This window comes from Microcaecilia unicolor, chromosome 3 (genome assembly GCF_901765095.1).
Source record: "Microcaecilia unicolor chromosome 3, aMicUni1.1, whole genome shotgun sequence".
Lineage (NCBI taxonomy): Eukaryota > Metazoa > Chordata > Amphibia > Gymnophiona > Siphonopidae > Microcaecilia > Microcaecilia unicolor.
The window spans coordinates 326,369,470-326,393,888 of NC_044033.1; the positions used below are offsets into that span (position 1 = coordinate 326,369,470).

Below are 24,419 nucleotides of genomic sequence, written 5' to 3' on the forward strand. Positions count from 1 at the left end.
ACTGAGAAGGCTAATCTGGTCTCAGTTGTGCATGTCTTGATAACATTAAGACTGGGATTACTGTAATGCACTCTACACTGGTCTGACTACAAAGGGTCTGCACCAATTCTAATTGATTCAGAATGCTGCAGCAAGACTGTAAGCAAGGTTGTAAGCAATGTGACCACATCAAATCATTTTTGCAAAAACTTCACTGGCTACCAGTACAGTATGCAGGGCTAAATTTAAAATTCTCTGTCTGATCTTTGAGGTCCGTAAAGGGAATGGACCACAGTACTGTACTTGAAGAACATGATCTGAAACTAAACATGACCAAGACTGAGCTTCTTATCTTTCCCCCTAAACCAACCTCTCCACCTCCCCCATTCTCTATTTCTGTAGATAACACTCTCATCCTTCCTGTCTCATCAGCTCGTAACCTTGGGGTCATCTTTGACTCCTCCCTCTCCTTCTCTGCACATATTCAACAGACTGCTAAAACCAGTCGTTTTTTTCTCTATAATATCAGCAAAATTCGCCCTTTCCTTTCTGAGCACACTACCAGAACCCTCATCCACACTCTTATCACCTCTCGCTTAAGACTATTGCAACTTGCTTCTCACAGGTCTCCCACTTAGCCATCTTTCTCTCTTCAATCTGTTCAAAATTCTGCTGCACGACTAATATTCCGCCAGGGTCGTTATGCTCATATTAGCCCTCTCCTCAAGTCACTTCACTGGCTTCCTATCCGTTTCCGCATACAGTTCAAACTCCTCTTATTGACCTATAAGTGCATTCACTCTGCAGTTCCTCAGTACCTCTCCACTCTCATCTCTCCCTACATTCCTCCCCGGGAACTCCGTTCACTGGGTAAATCTCTCTTATCTGCACCCTTCTCCTCCACCGCTAACTCCAGACTCCGTTCCTTTTATCTTGCTGCACCATATGCCTGGAATAGACTTCTTGAGCAGGTATGTCAAGCTCCATCTCTGGCCGTCTTCAAGTCTAAGCTAAAAGCCCACCTTTTTGATGCTGCTTTTAACTCCTAACCCTTATTCACTTGTTCAGAACCCTTATTTTATCATCCTCACCTTAATATTCCCTTATCTCTTGTTTGTCCTGTTTGTCTGTCCTAATTAGATTGTAAGCTCTGTCGAGCAGGGACTGTCTCTTCATGTTCAAGTGTATAGCGCTGCATACGTCTAGTAGCGCTATAGAAATGATAAGTAGTAGTAGTAGTAATCTCCCTCTATACATCTCCAAGGTCACTAAGGTCCTCCCAAGGAGTATCTCTAACCACACCCTCTCCAAAGGACATCGCACGATATGATACCCAAAATGATGAGCCTTCTCTGGAATAGCCCCCACACTATGGAATTCACTCCCTGAAAGACTTCAGTATCTCTGCTTCAGGAAGCAGGTGAAAGCTTGGCTCTTCAACCAGGCCTTTAATGGAAGAAGTAACTAACTTGCTAGTCACACACACACACACCCACACAAGGAGTGACACCAGCCACACATACTATAGGAGGACATGTTTATCCACTCCTACTGTAGCAAAGATAATATTCAAGCACTTTTCTGACCTCATGTGCAATTTTCTTTAAATTAGTACCTTATTTTCTTACTCCTATTACTCTATCTTATCTATCTATATGTTCTATCTTTGCTTACACTTTATGCTGTCTATTAAAATGTTTTATTGCATATTGTGTTCACACTATGCCATACTTTATATTGTTATTTGAATATTTGTACTGCTGTAATTGTCTATTGCTTATGTTTGATTTATTGTTACTGTACACCAGCTTGAGTTAATAAACCCTAATAAATAAAATGAATAAATAAATTAGTTGGGAACCTGCATTTGTGGTCCTTAACTGAAAAGTGTCACTACAATGGTTGGCCTGGATAGGAAGGGGAAACAGTTAAACACAAGATAATCCTGCTTCTCCTACTGATGCTCTTTGTGACCTTGGCAGTGTCATTTCACGCTCTAATGTCTCAGGTACAAACTTAGTACAAACATATTGCATATTAGTACAAACTTACTAATATGCTTTAATGTAAATTATCCATAAACGCTAATTCTATAAGGCCGTTACAGAAAAGTGCTTAGGCATCCTGCTGCATGTAAAGTGTACATCTATCCACAAAAGTGACAGTACTCTGCACCTTTACATGCACAAGGAGCACAGAAATGTGGGCACTCAGATACAGAACTGCCCACGAATTGTAGAGATATATAAGTCCAGTCGATCGTCAGCCAGCGCTGAGCAGCGTGCTGTTCACCCAACGCTGGCGCTAAACCTTGATATTCAACGCTAGGCCATTTCTGGTGATCAGCACTGAAAATCCTTTTTTTTTTGGTTGGTTTAAACTTAATCGGCCAAGGCAATATTCAGCGCTGGACAGCGCCTACTATCTGGGTGGCCCAATTTGGCCACCAAACTTAGCTGGCGATGCGTTGAATGTTCATGGCTAGACGGCTATATCACACAATACAATCGCTTAGCCACTATGAGCCGACTGCAAATATTCAGTGGGAGATAACCGGCTAACACACACTGAATATTCAAGGATAGCCGGTTATGTGCTATTTAACCATCCAGGAGCCGTTCCTGGCCGGTTAAATAGCGCTGAATAAGAGTCGGATATAATTATCTGTATCTATATTTTTAAAATATGGAGATGTGGCAGGAAAAATACTCTACTCCTGTGCACGGCAAATTTAGGTTTTTGCCACGAGCGGGAAGTGGCCCTGTCTAAATAAAAGAGAGAGCTCCAAATCTGCTTGTACCCCACCCCGCTCCAAATCTGCTTGTACCCCACCCCACCCTTCTTTTTTCTCACCTTTGTAAGAGGAAGGGGCCAGTCACTGTGCTAAATACAGTAATGCAAAGTAAAGAGAGAGAAATAGATTCTTGGAAACGCCTGCGAGATTGACTTACCAAAATCCGTTATGCTTCCAGACTTCGTAAGGTGCACATGGTAAACATTTAAAGGAAATATTTCTATTTCATCGTATTCCTGTAAGAGATGTGGCAACACATTAGGACTGTGAAACTATAACTATGTACAGCACATAAGCAACAGCCAAGGTGAATTAAATAAGCGCTATTATTAAGCTATCCATGAAAGGGAATGAGCTAAATCCTAATCAGCATAGTATTTTTCTGACACTCCAAATCAAGGGCCTCATGCTCCCTTTAAGAACGTCAATAAGCATGACCTGGATGACAGGACAGAATCCTTTCCTTATAAAAGAGAGCAGATGACACTCATGACACATGCTTGTAGCTCCCAATTCCTGCAAGTGTCTCAGAAACCATAGTCAGCTCTCCTCCCCTCCATCACCACCATTACAGCTTTACAGGGGCAGGGATGTAATTTTCAAGTCTGCAGATGGAAGGCTCTGTGCTGGGATGTAAAGTGTAGCTTTCTCTTTCAACTCCTCAGCTATTTGACAGGATAATCCAGACCCGCAGTTCTCAACTTCAGTCCTCAAGGGTTGCAAACAGGGTAACTAAGCTATGCAGCTTGGCCTTGTCCTTAACTGTACATTGGTGGTTCTCAACATGGTCAGATGGGTATTCAGGATATCCAACACAAGAAGAATAGGGATAGACAAGGTATATTTAGCACTTCTGATTTTAGGTTTTAACCAATAAACACCCACAGAACATCCCTGATGCAAAAATATTAAAATAGGATAAACCCTGGACAAATGCTACTTCCCCTAGTACTCTCTCACCCCTCCCTGGCTTGTCTGTTTTTGTAGAAATGATGTTGTACATTAGTGACCCGACACAGGCAGTGTTTCGGCACACAGGACCTGCATCAGGGGTCATGAGACAATACCTTCAAAAATGAGGGAAAACTAGCCCACCACCGGGGCTCCAACTAGTAATAGTTGACCTTCAAAGAGCTTTTGACTCCTCTGAAGGTCAACTATTACTAGTTGGAGCCCCGGTGGTGGGCTAGCTGTTCCTTGTTTTTTAAGGTATTGTCTCAAGACCCCTGATGCAGACACTGTGTGCCGAAACATAGCCTGTGTCGGGTCACTAATGTACAACATCATTTCTACTTCTATCAATTAAAGGACATGTTCCGGTCTTAAAGGCTTCTGGTGCTTTTTGCTTTAGATTGTTTGCTTTGTACTCTGTATCTCTCTCTCTCTGTTTGGCTTTGTCTGTTTTTTGTGCCTTTTCTGCACGGATAATGCCTAAAAGATACAAATGTGGAGGAACACCTAGATAATTGGTATTTCAGGATTGCCACAATGAAGATGCATGAGATACCTCTGCATATACTGGAGATCCACTGTATTCACTGTGATGATCCTGAAAACCCGACTGGCTAGGTGTGCCTCAAGGAGAGGGTTGAGAAGCACTGCCCTAGACATTACTCTTTCTTTTCCATGGAGAAGAGAAATTTTCAGCAGGAAAAACAAACAAGAGTCCACACTCCGCACAGGACATACATGTAGAAAAAAACAACAGCGGAGTTGACAAAAATGACTGGAGATCTTTTAATAACAGTTCTTTAATGTGACTCGACACAGACCGTGTTTTGGTGACAGGGCCTGTGTCAGGAGTCTACAACTGTGATTGTTACACAGAAAATAGAGGTCCAGAGATAGACTAGATCTATATCATGTATATAAATTAATATCGCCTGGTGGAGAGATCAAAGGCAAAAATCACCAACTGTAAATCCAGTTTGTCATAAACAAGTGCATCTAGCGATACTCCTGCCATACATAGAGAGAAATTTTCTTCATGACACTAAAGCATACAGCACTGCAACCCACTCTTTCACATTTTGTTTTTTTTTTTTACAATTTTTTCACCATTCAATAAGCTTAACAGCCCCACTATCACTTAAACTCTCTGGTAATTGAGTATCCAGCTATGGTTCACAGGAAAACGTTTCTTTTTTTACAGAGGTTGGCATGGATGGACTCCCAGGATGACCTAGGGATTGCACATGCTGCCTGCTGCAATTAAGCAAGCATGGGGTCATACAAAGCAAATTAAGCATGAGAACTAGAGTCTGCATTAGACAATCATTTTCTTGATCAGTTTATACCATAAGAGTTTTGCCCCAACCTAATCTCGCCAACTTCCACCCCCAATTCTGTTCTGACTTAAATACCAACCTCCCATCCTTCCTTAATTTTATCCCTCCTTACCCTTTCTCCCAAATTACACTATCCTATCCTGTCTACCCTCTTTTATCCTAGTCATATATTATCCAGCTCAACTTATCATACACTACTAAGCCCAACTTTACATTGTTTTACTACTGTTTTATTAAAATTCTATTAACTTTGTATTTCAAATTACTATGTAAGCAACATTGAGCCTGCGGGGTACAAATGTAATAATAATAATAACATAGCCATACTTGAATTCCTCACTTACCTGTGTATGCATTAATTTGCAAGGGGAGGGAAGAGAATATTCCATGTTCCCATCCGTCAGTCTCCGAAGATGTAAACTATACTGTGCTGGCTCCAGCTGCTTCAACTGCAAGGGGAGAAAGACATCTAAGCTTAGGATAGGCAGCAAACTATACAATCAACGTTGATTCCGTATTATCAACCTTTTCTAACGAGGAAATCCCAGGTAGTATGTCCGCTATTTTCTGTACCCCAGTGCTAATTCACTGCATACCTGTACCCTGTACAGGGCTGACAATACAGCACACACAGAGCTGGAGACACTGTTCAATGGCATCATCCTGCTGGTCACTGTGTGATCTTAAGAGTCTTGATGACCAAATGTGCACTGTCTCCTCAATTCTATATAGTGTGCCAAAAATTATGCACATAACTTTAGACACTAGAACAGAAGTTACGCACCAAAATGAGGGTAAACAGCAATTACGTGGATAACTGCACTTAGGCACTATTCTATAAGGTAGAGCATAAGTGCTTTAGAGTGTGACTGCAAGGGGTGGGACCAACTGACAGGAGACAGCAGAAGCATGCTCGGCCCATTATCTGACCTGAAGTCAGTAGGCGGAGCTTGCTGCCACACTGAGTCACCCAAAACAATAGAAAACACTTAATAGAAATAAGGACTGCCTATGTGTGGTTTGCATGAACCAATAATTTGCTTTGTTTTCAGTGTATCAAGATGGCGGCTACGGCTTCAGCCTTGTCACATGATACCGTCTCCTGTCAGTTAAACCTCCTCGGGTGGGGCATAGGCACAGGTGGGCCATATGAAACTTACAGAATACTGTAAGTTGTGCATGTAAGTGCCAACACTTAGGTGCACACATTTATGCCTGCTATAGATATGGCGTGAGTGTGCCTAAATTTAGATCCATTATTGCCGACGTGTGCTAGCAAGTGGTTTTGGTGTGCAAATTTGCCGTACAGAATACTGGCTTGGTGCTCCGATTTTTGGCAGCTAACGTTTAGTACCCTTTATAGAACTGTGCCCCATGTGGTCTTTGGGGCATGGATACTGCACCCAAGATTATTACCTTGAATGCTGCTATGTATACTGATGCCATTATCTGAGTAGCAAAGAACATATTATGGCTGTACATTTAGTAGAAAGCATCATTTCCCCATGGAATCCTGATACACACATTCCTCAGATGCTACAGAAAAACTAATGTTCTGAAATAAAGCTGCTTTTATTTGGTGGCTTAAGAGCACAGTTACCACTGCAATAGTGCTAGTGATCCCCCACACAGTTCTAGAGGAGCCCTCAGTCTGCTTGGCTTTCAAGATATCCACAATGAATATTCATTAGACAGATTTGCATACAGTGGAGGCAATACAAATTCTTTGTCTGACTTATAAGGCTTTGTTATGGCACCCCAGTTTAACTATCTGTTCTTACAATATCTTATTCTCCCCCACAGCTATTGCAAACTCTAAATAACCATATGCCTAATTCTCGCAGGACCTTCTAAGGCTAAATGGGATTTTACCATTTTTCTTCCAGGCCCCTTTGGAATAATTTACCTCCTTCAAGGCTTTTCGAGCAAATCTGAAGACACACTATTTTCTTTTAGTTTTTGGTGACCTGTAGCTAGCTCCTGGGAGGTTTGTCAAGACTTGCAGGTGACACTGAACTCTGAGTGTCTATTATCCATGTATGTCTGGTTCTTTCCTATTCAGATCGGCATTCTTTTCTCTCTGCTATTTTCTTTGAACTGAAAACTGCCTAGACTTTGCAACTGAAGCGGTGTGGTAAATTCTCAATAAACCATGCAAATCTATCTCACGCATATTTATTGTGGATATCCTGTGAACCAGAGTGGCTAGTGGGTATTCCAGGACCTGCCCTCTCCAGTTCCTATCAGTGATATCCCTTCTGAATGTAATCAATAGAAATAAAACAAAATAAAACATGGAAAAGAAAATAAGATGATACCTTATTTATTGGACATAACTTAATACATTTCTTGATTAGCTTTCGAAGGTTGCCCTTCTTCATCAGATCGGAAATAAGCAAATGTTGGTAGATGACAGTATATATAAGTGAAACATCAAAGCATTTCAGTGACAGTCTAACAGGATGGGGTGAATAGGTGAGAGACAGGAAGAGTCGGATGGATGAGGGACAGTTGTATCTCCATGCATATCTACCTGTCCCTCATCCACCCGACTCTTCCTGTCTCTCACCTATCCACCCCCATCCTGTTAGACTGTCATTGAAATGCTTTGATGTTTCACTTATATATACTGTCATCTACCAACATTTGCTTATTTCCGATCTGATGAAGAAAGGCAACCTTCTAAAGCTAATCAAGAAATGTATTAAGTTATGTCCAATAAAAAAGGCATCATCTTATTTTCTTTTCCATGTTTTATTTTGTTTTATTTCTATTGATTACCTTTAAAAGTGGACTAACACGGCTACCACACCTTCTGAATGTGACATTTACACTTTAGATGCACTATCTCTATCTTTAAGGCACAAATGATTATTTTTAGCTGTCCACTGAAAGTCCACCCTCTGCTCCAGACCCCTCCTAGTTCAGATGGGGTGGCTGACATCATCCAACCCAGTGATTTTTGACCCCATCCTCAGGACATACCCAGACAGTCAGGTTATCAGGATATTCGCAATGAACATGCATGAGATAGATCTACATTTGGCTAAAAGGGTGTACTACTGTAACCTGATAAGCACTCATGAAAACACCTTAGGCAATATTTTTACACCTATCTTCAGACTCACAAATTCTGCCTCATCACTGAAAGGTGGTATGGCTTTCCAACTTTCATCTAAGGTCTTTGTCTCTCACTTTGGTAGCAGAGTGCTTGATCTTAGGAAAGATCTTCTCTCTTTGTCTCCTAGTGTATACCCGTTGGATCATAGTTGTAAGGCTTGTTTCACAGCACCCTCCTCTGGCAGTCAGAGTTCCTGGTATGCCTTTCAATTTTTTTCCTTCAGAAAGCAATAATATTCCTTAAGCCAGTGGTTCTCAAGCCACTCCTGGAGTACTTCCAAACCCAATGCTTATCAAACTGTCTATGGTGGCAATCCCATTTTCATGACCAAAGAAAGCATATGAACCCACAGTTTACTTTCATACATATTGCTGCTCTTAGTTCTCCCACAGTGTTGGCTGCAATGCTGTTGTCATCCCCCACTTCTGTGGAGCCCACGCGGGCCTAGTTATAGCACAAGCTTGATGGGAGGCATGGGCCAATAATGAGGTTTTTCTACCCATAAATCAATCCCATTTGGAGTCATAACCTCTAGTCTAGGAAGCACTGTCCTACCCTTGTTTTTTAGTCTGCTTTTCAGAATATCCATAATGAATATGCATGAGATACCTGCATGCAGAGAAGGCACATTCATTGCGGATAGGGAGTACTCCAGGAATTGCTTGAGAAACACTGCCTAAAACCATTTATCTCCCTATGCATAAGAACATAAGAATTGTCCTATTGGGCCAGACTAAAGGTCTATCAAGCCCATTATTCTGTTTCCAACAGTAATCAATCCACCTAGCAGGATCCCAAAAGAGAGCTAACCAGTAGAGGATTTCTCCAAGGTCACCTTAATAATGGTATATGGACTTTTCCTCCAGGAACTTGACCAAACCATCAATAGTTTTTGTTAAACTTGTAGGTGGTATAATTATTTAAACTCAGCTACACTAACAGTTGTTACTGTATCCTCTTTTAACAAATTCCAGAGCTTAATTATGTGCTGAGTGAAAATTATTTTTTACAATTTGTTTTCAAAATACTGCTTAGTAACTTCATTGTGGACCTCTAAGTTTGTGTACTTTTTGAAAGAGTAAACAAAAAAATTTGTATTTGCCTATTCCATCCCATTCATAATTTTACAGACCCCTATCATATCTCCTCTCAGGCATCTTTTCTCTATACCTTTTCTAATTCCTCTATATCTTTTTTTTGAGATGCAGCGACTAAAACTGCATACAATGCTCACGGTGTACTGTAGTTGCACCATGGAGCAATACAGAGGCATTATGATAGTCTCTGTTTTATTCTCTAATGTTTTCCTAATGATTCCTATTTACCTTCTTCACCATTACTACAAAAGGAGCTCAAGATTTCAATGTATTTTCCTTAATGCTAGATGGTAACTCCAAATATAGAACCCCATGTGCATCACTTTGTACTTGAATCCAAAATATAGAACAGGAAAAGTTCTCTACGACGACGAATCACAGAAGGCAAAAGTAGAGACTAAAAGACGATTCACCACTGGAGACGTGAGTCCAACAGTCTTTATTATATCAATGATAACGACCCGACACAGGCCGTGTTTCGACGCTAAAAAAGCGTCTGCATCAGGGATCAATAAATACACCAAGTAGTGAATGCAAAACGAGGAGTCCTACTTGTATGTGTGTTGTCAATTCACTGATCACGTAGCACTAATCAGAAAATGCTATACGCAAACTATCAGAGCTCTGAATCATCTTTTAGTCTCTACTTTTGCCTTCTGTCACTTTGCACTTGTCCATGTTAAACTTCATCTGCCATTTGGATGCCCAGTCTCCCAAGGTCTTGCTGTAATTTGTCATAATTTTCTTGTGATTTTAACATTTTGAATAATTTTGTGTCATGTGTGCATTTGATCTCCCCACTTGTTGTTCCCATTTCCAGGTCATTTATAAATATGTTTAAAAGCAGTGGTTCCAGTACAGATCTCAGGGACATGCCACTGTTCACCCTTCTCTGTTGAGAAAAATTAACCATTTAAAAATTAACCATACTCTCTGTTTACAATCTTTTAACCAGCTCCCAGTCCACAAAAGGACATTGCCTCCGATCCCAAGATTTTCTAATTTCTTCATGAATCTCGCATAAGGTACTCTTGTCAAACACTTTCTAAAAATCTTATCTAGTTAACACCTCACTGCTTGGAGGAGTAGCCTAGTGGTTAGTGCAGTGGACTTTGATCCTGGGGAACTGAGTTCAATTCCCACTGCAGTTCCTTGTGACTCTGGGCAAATCACTTAACCCTCCATTGCCCCTGGTACAAAATAAGTTCCTGAATTATGTAAAACCACTTTGAATGTAGTTGCAAAAACCTCAGAAAGGCAGTATATCAAGTCCCATTTCCCTTTTAATGCAAGCCTCTCTCAGGACTCTACCCTTAGTGGTTGGAAAGAGGGTCAAATTCACCCATTAATAAGAAATCAACTCTGGACACTTCCATTGTGTTGCTCAATCTCTAATCTACCACAACTTGGTCAGCTGTTGGATTTCCTAGAAAATACAAATGTCCTGCTGGCTACAGTAATATCTGCACAAACTTAGATAAGGAGACCGCAATTCTGATATTTCCAGATTTAAGTTCAGCATTTGATCTAGTAGATCTCTCACCTCAAAGAACTTTCTCTTGAAGTTAGTGTGATTGATTTGTTTAAACTCTCTCTAGGAAATCATACTTTCCAAGTAGAAAGGAAATCCATCCTATCACCATCTCATGTCCACATTTCTGGCATCACTCAAGGATCAATCTTGGCTCCTTTACCGTTCAGTATATTCATGTCACCTCTTGCAACACTTGTTCTTGTTTTCTCCACAATCCTCCTTCCGAGTGGTATAGAATGAATTTTCACTTTTTCAAAAAGTTCAAAGATCAGGGGACACACAATGAAATTACAAGGAAGTACTTTTAAAACAAATAGGAGGAAATATTTTTTTCACTTAAAGAACAGCTAAGCTCTGGAACTCAACGCCGGAGGATGTGGTAACAGTGGTTAGTGCATCTGAGTTTAAAAAATGGTTGGACAAGTTCCTGGAGGAAAAGTCCATAGTCTGTTATTGAGATGGACATGGGGGAAGCCATTTTCTGCCCCAGGATTGGTAGCATAGAATGTTGCTACTATTTGGGTTCCTGCCAGGTACTTGTGACCTGGATAGGCCACTGTTGGAAGCAGCATACTGGCTAGATGAACCATTGGTCTGACCCAGTATGGCTATTCTTCTGTTCTTTTTAAGTAATATTGTTTATGTTTACCAGTTTATGTTTGTTTCCTGTTAGGGGCACAGCCTTGCAATGTAGCAAAAAGCAGACAATTAAATTGAATAAATATACAACTGTGGCAGTGGGTATGAGTCTGTCTCATGCATATTCATTGTGGACATTCTGAAAATTCGACAGATTGGGTATATCTTGAGAAACTGAGAAGCCCTGGCCTAAACCCTATAAAAATACATCTGTCTTTCCCACTGTCAAACAAAAAACAGCACCAGAGAATGAAGATTCCTTACACTCACCAGACCAGAAAGAGAATGTGAGAAGGGGAAAGGACCAGGAAAGATGTGGCAGAAAGGAGTCGACATTAAAGACCAGGTATGAAAAACTTGGCATACAGAAAAGAAAAAGACAGAAAAAGGTTTGATTATGCAAAACATTACATTAATTTACTTGTTGATCTTCACATGAATAGGGTACACAATAGTACACGTGTAACTGAAATCGGACATTTTCTGTAAAAAGGAAACATTCTGTAGAGACGATTAAGAAGATTCTTTCACATGATACATGTACAGTGGTGTGATGATTCACTTTCACCCTGCGTAAACAATCAGTTCTTGAAGAATATGCTATACAGCTGAGTCACTAAAACAGCAGACTAAAATTTGCTTCAGAGGCCAGTCACTAAAGGGTCATTTTAGAACAAGGCATCTAAAAAAGTACACACCAAGGCCGGTGTAAATGTGTGCCTGTACTCTGTCCATGTACAGATGTAGCTTACAAAGTACATGCGAACACTGCAACTCCACCCCTGCTTTTCCCAAAATACACCCTTGGGACCATGTATGGGCAGGTCAGAGTGGAGATGTACTGTAAGTCTAGTGGTTAGAGCTGAGAACCAGGGTCATCAATGCTCAAATTCCTCTGAGGCTCCTTGTGACCTTGGACAAGTCATTTAGAAACATAGAAACATGACAGCAGATAAAGGCCAAATGGCCCATCCAGTCTGCGCATTCTCTGTGACCCCTAACTCTTCCTTTTCCTAAGGGATCCCATGTGCTTATCCCACGTTTTCTTAAATTCTGACACAGTCCTCGACTCCATGAACTCCACCAGGAGGCCATTCCATGCTTCCACCACCTTTTCCATGAAATAATACATCTTAGACTCCTCCTAAGCCTATTTCCTCTTAACTTCATCATATGCCCCCTCGTTCCAGAGTTTCCTTCAGTTGAAAAAGGCTCACGTTCTGTACATTAATGCCCTTGAGATATTTAAACGTCTCTATCATATCTCCTCTCTCCCTCCTCTCATCCACTGTATACATGTTGAGGTTCATAAGCCTGTCCCTATATCTTTTGTGTTTAAGACCACCTACTAATTTTGCAGCCACCCTCTGGACCAACTCCATCCCGTTTATATCTTTCCATAGGTCCGGTCTCCAGAACTGCACACAGTACTCTAAATGGGGCCTCACCAGAGACTTATACAAGGGCACATCACCTCTTTTTTCCTGCTGGTCATCTCTCTCTTTATGTACCCAAGCATCCTTCTGGCTTTGACTGTAGCTTTTTCTACCTGTTCGGAAGCTTTAAGGTCATCAGACACAATCACCCCCAAGTCCCGCTTTTCCTTTGTACACAGAAGCACTTCACTCCCTATATTGTAATGTTCCCTCTGATTCTTGTGACCCAAGTGCACGCCCCTGCACATCCTGGAAGTCTCATGATATTCATGAGAGAGACATGCATTCACTGCCTCCACTGCACGCAAATCTATCTCATGAATATTCATTATGGACATCCTGAAATCCTGACTGGGTGGGATGCCTCCAGGATCAGGTTTGGTAACCACTGGAATAGAGCCTATGTTGTTCAAAGAAGAGCAACCAAAATGATAGAGGGGATGGTACTGCTCCAATATGGGGAAAGGCTAAAGAGGTTAGGGCCCTTCAGCTTGGAAAAGAGATGGCTGAGGGGGGATATGATTGACGTCTACAAAATCCTGAGTGGTGTGGAGTGGATGGAGGTGAATCGATTTTTCAGTCATTCAAAAAGTACAAAGACCAGGGGCACACAATGAAATTGTATGGAAATACTTTTAAAACACATAGGAGGAAATATTTTTTCTCTCAAACAATAGTTAAGCTCTGGAACTCGTTGCTGGAGGATGTGGTAATGGTGGTTAGTGTTTCTGGGTTTTAAAAAAAACACATAGGAGGAAATATTTTTTCACTCAAACAATAGTTAAGCTCTGGAACTCGTTGCTGGAGGATGTGGTAATGGTGGTTAGTGTTTCTGGGTTTAAAAAAAAAGGTTTGGACAAGTTCCTGGAGGAAAAGTCTACAGTCTGCCACTGAGACAGACATGGGGAAAACCACTGCTTCCCTTGGATTGGTAGTATGGAATGTTGCTACTATTTGGGTTTTGGGTTTTGTGACCTGGATTGGTACTACTGGAAGCAGGATACTGGCAGGCTAGTATTGGTCTAACCCAGTATGGCTATGTTCTTATGAAATTTGGGCGCCAACATTTATACCATGTAAAAAGCAGGTGTAAACGTTAGCCCTACATGTTAGCACCTAGGCATGCAACTGACAGTATTCTGTAAGTCTAGCACCTAAGTGTATGACCCCTCCCCCCATGCCCTGCCCACATGCACACCTCTTTGCAGTTACACACTATAGGGCTCATTTTCGAAACAGAAGGATGCCCATCTTTTGACATAAATTGGAAGATGGACGTCCTTCTCACAGAAATGTCCAAATCGGTATAATCAAAAGCCGATTTTGGACATCCCCAACTGCACTCCGTCGCAGGGGCAGCCAAAGTTCAAGGGGGCGTATTGGAGGCATAGCAAAGGCAGGACTTGGGCGTGCCTTATACTTGGACGTTCTTTACTTATAATTGAAAAAAAGAAGGACGTCCCTGACGAACACTTAGACATTTTCACCCGGACCTGTTTTTATAACGACCAAGGCACAAAAAGTTGCCCAAACTGAAAATGACCACCGGAGAGAATCGGGGATGACTTCCCGTTACTTCCCCTGTGGTCACTAACCCCTTACCACCCTCAAAAAACATGTTTAAAAATATTTCATGCCTGCCTCTATGCCAGCCTCAGATGTCATACTCAGGTCCATGACAGCAGTATGCAGGTCCCTGGAGCCGTTTTAGTGGGTGAGTGCACTTCAGGCAGGCGGACCCAGGCTCATCCCCCCCTACCTGTTACATTTGTGGAGGAAACAGCGAGCCCTCCAAAACCCACCCCAAACCACTGTACCCACATCTAGGTGCCCCCCTTAAGGGCTATGGTAGTTGTGGGTAGTGGGTTTTGGGGGGGGGGGGTTGGGGGGCTCAGCACACAAGGTAAGGGAGTTATGTAACTGGGAGTAATTTATGAAGTCCACTGCCGTGCCCAGTAGGTTGCCCGGTTGCTGTCTTGGCATGTCAGGGGGACCACTGCACTACAAATGCTGGCTCCTCCCATGACCAAAGGGCTTGCATTTGGTCGTTTCTGACATGGATGTCCTTGGTTTTGAAAATCGCCAAAAGTCAGATAAGTCCATGTCTAGGCACGTCCATCTCTAAGGACGACCAAATTTAAGGATTTGGACGTCCCTGGCGGTATTTTTGAAATGAAAGATGGACGTCCATCTTGTTTCAAAAAACAGGTTTCCCCGCCCCTGGATCGGGACGTTTTGAAAGGACGTCCAAATCGAAACTTGGACGTCCCTTTCGAAAATGCTCCTCTAAAGCAACAGAAAAAAAGAGCAGACCACGTAAAAAGTAAAATGATATTTTACTTTTCAAAAACACCTGAAAGCCCACTTCTTCAGACAATCTTTCTTCAAACATCCCACACAGACTAACTAATCGACAATGTAACACTTCACAGAACCCGACCACCAACAGAAAAACAAATAATGGCACGCATCAGCTACTACTGATAATGCTACATGTCTAACTATATCAAACTGTAAGCCACATTGAACTGACAACCTGATTGGAAAATGTGGGGTACAAATTCAGAAACAACAAAATAAATAAATAAATTTCCAAGTCCAAAACAGCAAACAATTTCCTTTAATTGTGAAACATGGTCATGTTGGGTGATTAAAGGAAAACTGTTTGCTATTTTGATGAAATAAATATCATTTTATTTTTTACGTGGTCTGCTCTTTTTTTCTGTTGTTCTGGATCTTGCAGATCATTTGCCTTTTTGTTTTGTTACACACTAAGGGTCAGATTCTGGAAATGGCGTTTAAAAAATAGGTAAACATATAAACAACAAGATGATGAATTCCCCATTAACAAATTGAAAAAAAGACGCGTCCAAAAGCAGCGCTTACTGCTTTTCTGTAAACCATGCCTAAAGTTAGACGCAGTTTACAGCATAGTGCATAGGGCCGGGGAACGCTACTACATTTAGGTGTGGCCACTTACACCACTGAAAACCTACTGGAAATACTGCACTTAACTTAGGTTCCCCCGAATTCTATAACCATGTGCATAAATTTGAGGAACGCCCCCAACATGCCCACACTAGTCCCATGGCCACACCCTCTTTTCAGCTACGCACGTTAGAATTTACACACCCCTCTATTTAGAATACGTCTAAAAAGATGTGCGCATAAATTCCAGTTATTGTCAATTAGTGCTGATAATTGGATATTGGCCAATTATCAGTGCTGATTGGCTCATTACTCAAGTAAGTTACCTGCGCAAAATTGGCGCATACCCAATGTAATGCGTGCAACTCGCCATGTCTTACATAGAATCCGTGGGTAAAGCACTTAGGCGCTAACTTACAGAAAAGTGACCTAGTACCAGTGCAATTTTTCTAGTGAAAAAGGTGGCGGTACTCAAATGTCAGGCCACCCTTTAGACGTGGTGTGATCACTGAGGGACCCACCCCACAATAAGCCAGACCCTCTGCAACCAGACACAGAATCTATAACAAGGTAGAATCGGTGTGAAAAGCCTAAGCTCTTTCATTAAAACTTGGGGACCATGGGTTAATTTTAGCAGACAATGGAAAAGGTGCCGGTACTCAGTAACCCCAAGTACCCCCTCAAAAAAAGCCCTACCTAGTACAATTAGGCACCTAACTGCTGTTTACCCCTGTCTGAATGCCTAAGTTGTGGTGCACTACACAGAACTAAGGAGCAAGTTCTGAACTGTGGAAGAAACAGTTCCGTCCTGGCACCATCAGATGACATCACTGTGCGTCTTATCAACCCTGCTGCCTAAGGGAAACACCTGCTACAGGTAAACAACGCTGCCTTTTCATGATCTTTTCAGTGTGCTCAGGACTGCCTGCCACTCAACTATGGAACTATACAGTTAATATAGTGGCAGAAGATCTCTAAAACCTGCAGATGCCGTTTGTAGGGGACTTTCTGTTTTGTTCAAGTTCTGTATTTGCAGACTGTTCAGCTGCTTCTAGGTTCTTTCCACAGCAGAGTGTCATATTAGCAGATGGCTCTGAGAGCACCAGCATTGGAAGGAACATACTGCTACACAGAACAGCAAAACAACTATTTCCCTACAAGCTATGCTGTTTGACTCCTCCACCCCCCCCCCCCTCCACAGATAATACCACTGAGCAGCCAAAAGTGTTTACTCATTAAAGTGTCACAAATGTTTGATAGGAAAAAAGTCATTATCACAGGGTAAAAGTATTTTATCATAACTCATTAATGAATATGGCAAGTATTGCCATACTCATTAATGAGTTATGATAGTCAGTACAGAAAACCTCTTTATCACTCCAAATGATCTTTCATTCAAAAAGTGTGCACTATAAGGGTAGTTTGATAAAGCATTTTCCATGTCTAAAGCATGGTTTACACCCAAAAAAAGGGTTTTATAAAATAGTGTGGTCAAATACATGAGTATAAGGACACATGCCAACAATACTGCACCTAGTTATATCTGCATCATGAATGGGCATTTCCAGAGACCTGGAGGGGCATTTCAATATTTTATTTATTTGTTACATTTGTATCCCACATTTTCCCACCTATTTTTAGGCTCAATTGGCTTACATTGTGCCAGAGAGTTGTGTGCAGCCTCCGGAGAAAACAAATACAAGGTGTTGTTGGGGTAGGATAAGGTTCATGTGGTAGGATCGCATAAAGTGATCCTACAACAGAAGAAATTATGTAAAGACTATGACGAACTTTAGTGTTGTTGTGTCGCAGAGATCAAGCATTTATGTTGGATTGGTAGGGTATGCCTTTTTAAACAGGTGGGTTTTAAGTGTTTTTCTAAAGTGTAAGTGGTCGTTCATGGTTTTCAAGACTTTTGGTAGTGCGTTCCACAGTTGTGTGCTGATGTAGGAAAAGCTGTCACAACCTATTCAAGCCCCTGCTAGCAAAGCCTACAAGCTGCTCCCAACATTAGTTTTTAAAATCTATTTCAAGTTTTAAGTTCAAGTGCAAAGACTGCCATACCTTGCATGCCAAAGACAAAACATCTTCCACTCTGTGTTCTGGCTTGATGTTCACAGTAACCCCTGAGCAGTTATGGAAGCGAACGTAGGTTGGGATTTCCAGAATGCTTTCCTTGTAGTTGCACTCTGTCGTTGAACAGAAGGCATTCAGCGGCTCATCAATCTGCTGTTCAAAAAAAGAGAGAAAATCAACAGGAAACCAGGAGAAGTACAGGTAACATCTTAAAGAAGAGCATCCACATTCTAACTCAAAATACTGTATCACTGGGCAGATTCTAAACGGGTTAATTTTGTGTACAACAGTAATGAACCTCACCCAAAAGCCAGGGTATGTGGAGTATGATCTCTCAAATTTACCACTGATGCCCACTATCAGGTCGAAAGAGAAGGATGCCCATCTTTCGACACAAATCGAGAGATGGGCGTCCTTCTCACAGGGTCACCCAAATCGGCATAATCGAAAGACGATTTTGGGCGTCCCCAACTGCTTTCTGTCGCGGGGATGACCAAAGTTCCCGGGGGCGTGTCAGAAGCATAGCGAAGGCGGCTCTTGGGCGCGCCTAACACATGGGCATCCTCGACCCATAATCGAAAAAAAAGGGCGTCCCTGACGAGCACTTGGACGACTTTACTTGGTTCTTTTTTTCTTATGACCAAGCCACGAAAAGGTGCCCGAACTGACCAGATGACCACTGGAGGGAATCAGGGATCACCTCCCCTTACTCCCCCACTGGTCACTAACCCCCTCCCACCCTCAAAAAAAATTTTTTTTTTAAATATTTTTTGCCAGCCTCTATGCCAGCCTCAAATATCATACCCAGCTCCATGACAGCAGTATGCAGGTCCCTGGAGAAGTTTTAGTGGGTGCAGTGCACTTCAGGCAGGTGGACCCAGGCCCATCCTGGGCCTGGGTCACATTTACACTTGTGGTGGTAAATGTGAACCCTTCAAAACCCACCACAAACCCACTGTACCCAAATGTAGGTGCCCCCCATTACCAGTAAGGTAGTGGTGTACAGTGGTGAGTAGTGGGTTTTGGGGGGCTATGTACCAGGGAGCAATTTATGAAGTCCACTGCAGTGCCCCTAGGGTGCCCGGCTGCTGTCCTGGCATGTCAGGGGGACCAGTGCACTACGAATGCTGGCTCCTCCCATGACTAAAGGGCTTGCATTTGGTCGTTTCTGAGATGGGTGTCCTTAGTTTCCATTATCGCCGAACATCAGAAACGACAAAGTCTAAGGACGACCATCTCTAGGGATGACCTAAATTTCAAGATTTGGGCATCCCCGACCGTATTATCGAAACGAAAGATGGACACCCATCTTGTTTCGATAATACGGGTTTCCCCGCCCCTTTGCCAGGACATCCTGTGAGGACATCCTCAGGAAAACTTGGGCACCCCTTTCGTTTATGCCCCTCTATCAGGCATATTTTCAAAGCACTTTGGGAGGCTAAGTTCCATAGGTTTCTATGGAACTTTGGGAGGCTAAGTGCTTTGAAAATGAGCTTGCAAGTATCCCATCCAATGGTTGTTTCATTGGCGTCTCAAATTTAATAGTAAGACGTCAGTACCATTCAGCTGTTGCTCCAAAAGAGATAAACTGACCCAAACTGATAACAATATCTATTATGAGAATGACATTAAGGGGTATAGTTATCAACATGGGCTACTCTTAAGACTTGTTATTTTACCACTAACTCGTGCTGTTTTAATATAGGTCCCATTTATTTCAATGAGACCTAGTTAATAACTGGGGTTAACAGTAAAATAACATGTCTTAACTAGAGAATGACACGGGGACCCACAGTAACCGCAGGGATGGGGACAGGGACAGAGCTTGCGGGGATGGGGACAGATCCCACGGGGATGGGGAAAAACTTTGTCCCTATGTTATTTTCTACTTTGAAGCCTGTTGATAAACTAGACTGTTATTTATGTTTGAGTGATACAGATTACGATATTTTGATTTTTTTGGAAAAATAAGCAAACATGATGGCCACAACTAGCAAACTTTGCATGGGGGATGTTGTACATTCTGCTACTAGCACATCTTTTAAGAAGACATCTTCTATTGAAGGAAGGATTGTGGAAGACAGGAGAGCTATACAGTGCTTCATAGGGTGTATTTCTCCCCTCTGGGGCATACAGAACAGGTTGTATTTTGTACCCCTGAACATTTTAACAGGGTGGATTAGGATTCCTTGGGGTAGTAGAAATCAGCTATTGTTGGGGGTTGGAAGGGTAGAAGGTGGTGGTGAGGAGGGTTATTATAGCTGCTCACTGTTATTATTGTTTTCTGTTTGTAATTTATACACAATAGTTGCACAGCATATTGTTCCTTTTTATACTTTAATAAAAAGATTTAAATATAAAATCATAATTGTTCGAGGCTTCTACAGATGAGGACAGAGTCCATGGGGACGGAGCGTGGACGGGGATGGGGACAGAACATGGGGGCGGGTCTGGGAAGGAGACAGGGCCTACGGGGACGGAGACAGAACCTGCGGACATGGGGCGGGGATGGAGACAGAACCCACGGGTACACACTTTGTCCCCGTGTCATTCTCTAGTCTTAACGTTAGCCCATGTTGATAATTTCTCCCCTAAATATCAAAAAAATATATGTACAATGGTATCAGCTATTGTGCAACTTTTCCTAGCGTGATGGTGCAAGACCGCAGCCTTAAAGGCAAAAATGGCACACCTGTACATTATATGAGCTCCAGGAATGGAGCTGCTCCTTTGGCTCAGTGACAGTCTCTGGTGTGGAAACAGAAGGTTACAGGCTCACATACCCAGGTGGACAAGAGACTGTGACACTGCAAAGCACTGCAGCAAAAATATAACCTTCCAGCTACTATACGTCACATAAGTTCTACTACAACACTATTGTCTTCAAAAAGTCTAATCTGCAGGGGTGGCCAGTAGGAGATGTGGAGGGCTGTGGGGGTCATGTGCACCCCGTTGCTCAATGGTAGGGTCAGCTCTGCTGAGTCTTGATTCCCAGCCCATTTAAAGAGGAGCTCGCTGCAGTACTAGTTTTGCTGCCCAAATGGTCCAAGGACTTGGCTAGTAGTACAAACCACAGTTGCTAGGTTTCAAATATATTTTTAGTGGGTAAATATTCCATCACCAGAGCACTCCTGCAACACTAACGTTAAAACAGGTCAGCAAAGTAAATAGCGAATGCTACATACCTGTAGAAGGTATTCTCCGAGGACAGCAGGCTGATTGTTCTCACTGATGGGTGACGTCCACGGCAGCCCCTCCAATCGGAAACTTCTCTAGCAAAGTCCTTTGCTAGTCCTCGCGCGCCCGCGCGCACCGCGCATGCGCGGCCGTCTTCCCGCCCGAAACCGGCTCGAGCCGGCCAGTCCAGTATGCAGCAAGACAATACACTTCAAGGGAAGACACAACTCCAACGGGGAGGCGGGCGGGTTTGTGAGAACAATCAGCCTGCTGTCCTCGGAGAATACCTTCTACAGGTATGTAGCATTCGCTTTCTCCGAGGACAAGCAGGCTGCTTGTTCTCACTGATGGGGTATCCCTAGCCCCCAGGCTCACTCAAAACAATAACCATGGTCAATTGGGCCTCGCAACGGCGAGGACATAACTGAGATTGACCTAAAAAATTTACCAACTAACTGAGAGTGCAGCCTGGAACAGAACAAACAGGGCCCTCGGGGGGTGGAGTTGGATCCTAAAGCCCAAACAGGTTCTGAAGAACTGACTGCCCGAACCGACTGTCGCGTCGGGTATCCTGCTGCAGGCAGTAATGAGATGTGAATGTGTGGACAGAAGACCACGTCGCAGCTTTGCAAATTTCTTCGATGGAGGCTGACTTCAAGTGGGCTACCGACGCAGCCATGGCTCTAACATTATGAGCCGTGACATGACCCTCAAGAGCCAGCCCCGCCTGGGCGTAAGTGAAGGAAATGCAATCTGCTAGCCAATTGGATATGGTGCGTTTCCCTACAGCCACTCCCCTCCTATTGGGATCAAAAGAAACAAACAATTGGGCGGACTGTCTGTGGGGCTGTGTCCGCTCCAGATAGAAGGCCAATGTTCTCTTGCAGTCCAATGTGTGCAGCTGACGTTCAGCAGGGCAGGAATGAGGACGGGGAAAGAATGTTGGCAAGACAATTGACTGGTTCAGATGGAACTCCGACACGACCTTTGGCAAGAACTTAGGGTGAGTGCGGAGGACTACTCTGTTATGATGAAATTTGGTGTAAGGGGCCTGGGCTACCAGGGCCTGAAGCTCACTGACTCTACGAGCTGAAGTGACTGCCACCAAGAAAATGACCTTCCAGGTCAAGTACTTCAGATGGCAGGAATTCAGTGGCTCAAAAGGAGGTTTCATCAGCTGGGTCAGAACGACATTGAGATCCCATGACACTGTAGGAGGCTTGACAGGGGGCTTTGACAAAAGCAAACCTCTCATGAAGCGAACAACTAAAGGCTGTCCTGAGATCGGCTTACCTTCCACATGGTAATGGTATGCACTGATTGCGCTAAGGTGAACTCTTACAGAGTTGGTCTTGAGACCAGACTCAGACAAGTGCAGAAGGTATTCAAGCAGGGTCTGTGTAGGACAAGAGCGAGGAGCTAGGGCCTTGCTGTCACACCAGACGGCAAACCTCCTCCACAGAAAGAAGTAACTCCTCTTAGTGGAATCTTTCCTGGAAGCAAGCAAGACGCGGGAGACACCCTCTGACAGACCCAAAGAGGCAAAGTCTACGCTCTCAACATCCAGGCCGTGAGAGCCAGGGACCGGAGGCTGGGATGCAGAAGAGCCCCTTCGTCCTGCGTGATGAGGGTCGGAAAACACTCCAATCTCCACGGTTCTTCGGAGGATAACTCCAGAAGAAGAGGGAACCAGATCTGACGCGGCCAAAAAGGAGCAATCAGAATCATGGTGCCTCGGTCTTGCTTGAGTTTCAACAAAGTCTTCCCCACCAGAGGAATGGGAGGATAAGCATACAGCAGGCCCTCCCCCCAATCCAGGAGGAAGGCATCCGATGCCAGTCTGCCGGGGGCCTGAAGCCTGGAACAGAACTGAGGGACTTTGTGGTTCACTCGAGATGCGAAGAGATCCACCAAGGGGGTGCCCCACGCTTGGAAGATCTGGCGCACCACTCTGGAGTTGAGCGACCACTCGTGAGGTTGCATAATCCGGCTCAGTCTGTCGGCCAGACTGTTGTTTACGCCTGCCAGATATGTGGCTTGGAGCACCATGCCGAGACGGCGAGCCCAGAGCCACATGCTGACGGCTTCCTGACACAGGGGGCGAGATCCGGTGCCCCCTGCTTGTTGACATAGTACATGGCAACCTGGTTGTCTGTCTGAATTTGGATAATTTGATGGGACAGCCGATCTCTGAAAGCCTTCAGAGTGTTCCAGATCGCTCGCAACTCCAGGAGATTGATCTGTAGACCGCGTTCCTGGAGGGACCAGCTTCCTTGGGTGTGAAGCCCATCGACATGAGCTCCCCATCCCAGGAGAGACGCATCCGTTGTCAGCACTTTTTGTGGCTGAGGAATTTGGAAAGGACGTCCCAGAGTCAAATTGGACCAGATTGTCCACCAATACAGGGATTCGAGAAAACTCGTGGACAGGTGGATCACGTCTTCTAGACCCCCAGCAGCCTGATACCACTGGGAGGCTAGGGTCCATTGAGCAGATCTCATGTGAAGACGGGCCATGGGAGTCACATGAACTGTGGAGGCCATGTGGCCCAGCAATCTCAACATCTGCCGAGCTGTGATCTGCTGGGACGCTCGCACCCGCGAGACGAGGGACAACAAGTTGTTGGCCCTCGTCTCTGGGAGATAGGTGCGAGCCGTCCGAGAATCCAGCAGAGCTCCTATGAATTCGAGTTTCTGCACTGGGAGAAGATGGGACTTTGGATAATTTATCACAAACCCCAGTAGCTCCAGGAGGCGAATAGTCATCTGCATGGACTGCAGGGCTCCTGCCTCGGATGTGTTCTTCACCAGCCAATCGTCGAGATATGGGAACACGTGCACCCCCAGCCTGCGAAGTGCCGCTGCTACCACAGCTAGGCACTTTGTGAACACCCTGGGCGCAGAGGCGAGCCCAAAGGGTAGCACACAGTACTGGAAGTGGCGTGTGCCCAACTGAAATCGCAGATACTGTCTGTGAGCTGGCAGTATCGGGATGTGTGTGTAGGCATCCTTCAAGTCCAGAGAGCATAGCCAATCGTTTTGCTGAATCATGGGGAGAAGGGTGCCCAGGGAAAGCATCCTGAACTTTTCTTTTACGAGATATTTGTTCAGGGCCCTTAGGTCTAGGATGGGACGCATCCCCCCTGTTTTCTTTTCCACAAGGAAGTACCTGGAATAGAATCCCAGCCCTTCTTGCCCGGATGGCACGGGCTCGACCGCATTGGCGCTGAGAAGGGCGGAGAGTTCCTCTGCAAGTACCTGCCTGTGCTGGAAGCTGTAAGACTGAGCTCCCGGTGGACAATTTGGAGGTTTTGAGGCCAAATTGAGGGTGTGTCCTTGCCGGACTATTTG

General features: G+C 43.8%; 1 protein-coding gene across 1 annotated transcript in view; it reads right to left on the bottom strand.

Annotated features, from left to right (window-relative positions):
* Positions 1-24,419, bottom strand: part of TIAM2 (T cell lymphoma invasion and metastasis 2) — a 312,305-nt gene that overhangs the window by 181,946 nt on the left and 105,940 nt on the right. The window contains exons 9-11 of the mRNA XM_030198390.1: positions 17,881-18,045; positions 5,406-5,510; positions 2,931-3,009 (exon numbers count right to left, since the gene is read on the bottom strand). Of these exons, the coding sequence (XP_030054250.1) occupies positions 2,931-3,009; positions 5,406-5,510; positions 17,881-18,045 (349 nt within the window). The remainder of the gene's footprint in view (positions 1-2,930; positions 3,010-5,405; positions 5,511-17,880; positions 18,046-24,419) is intronic.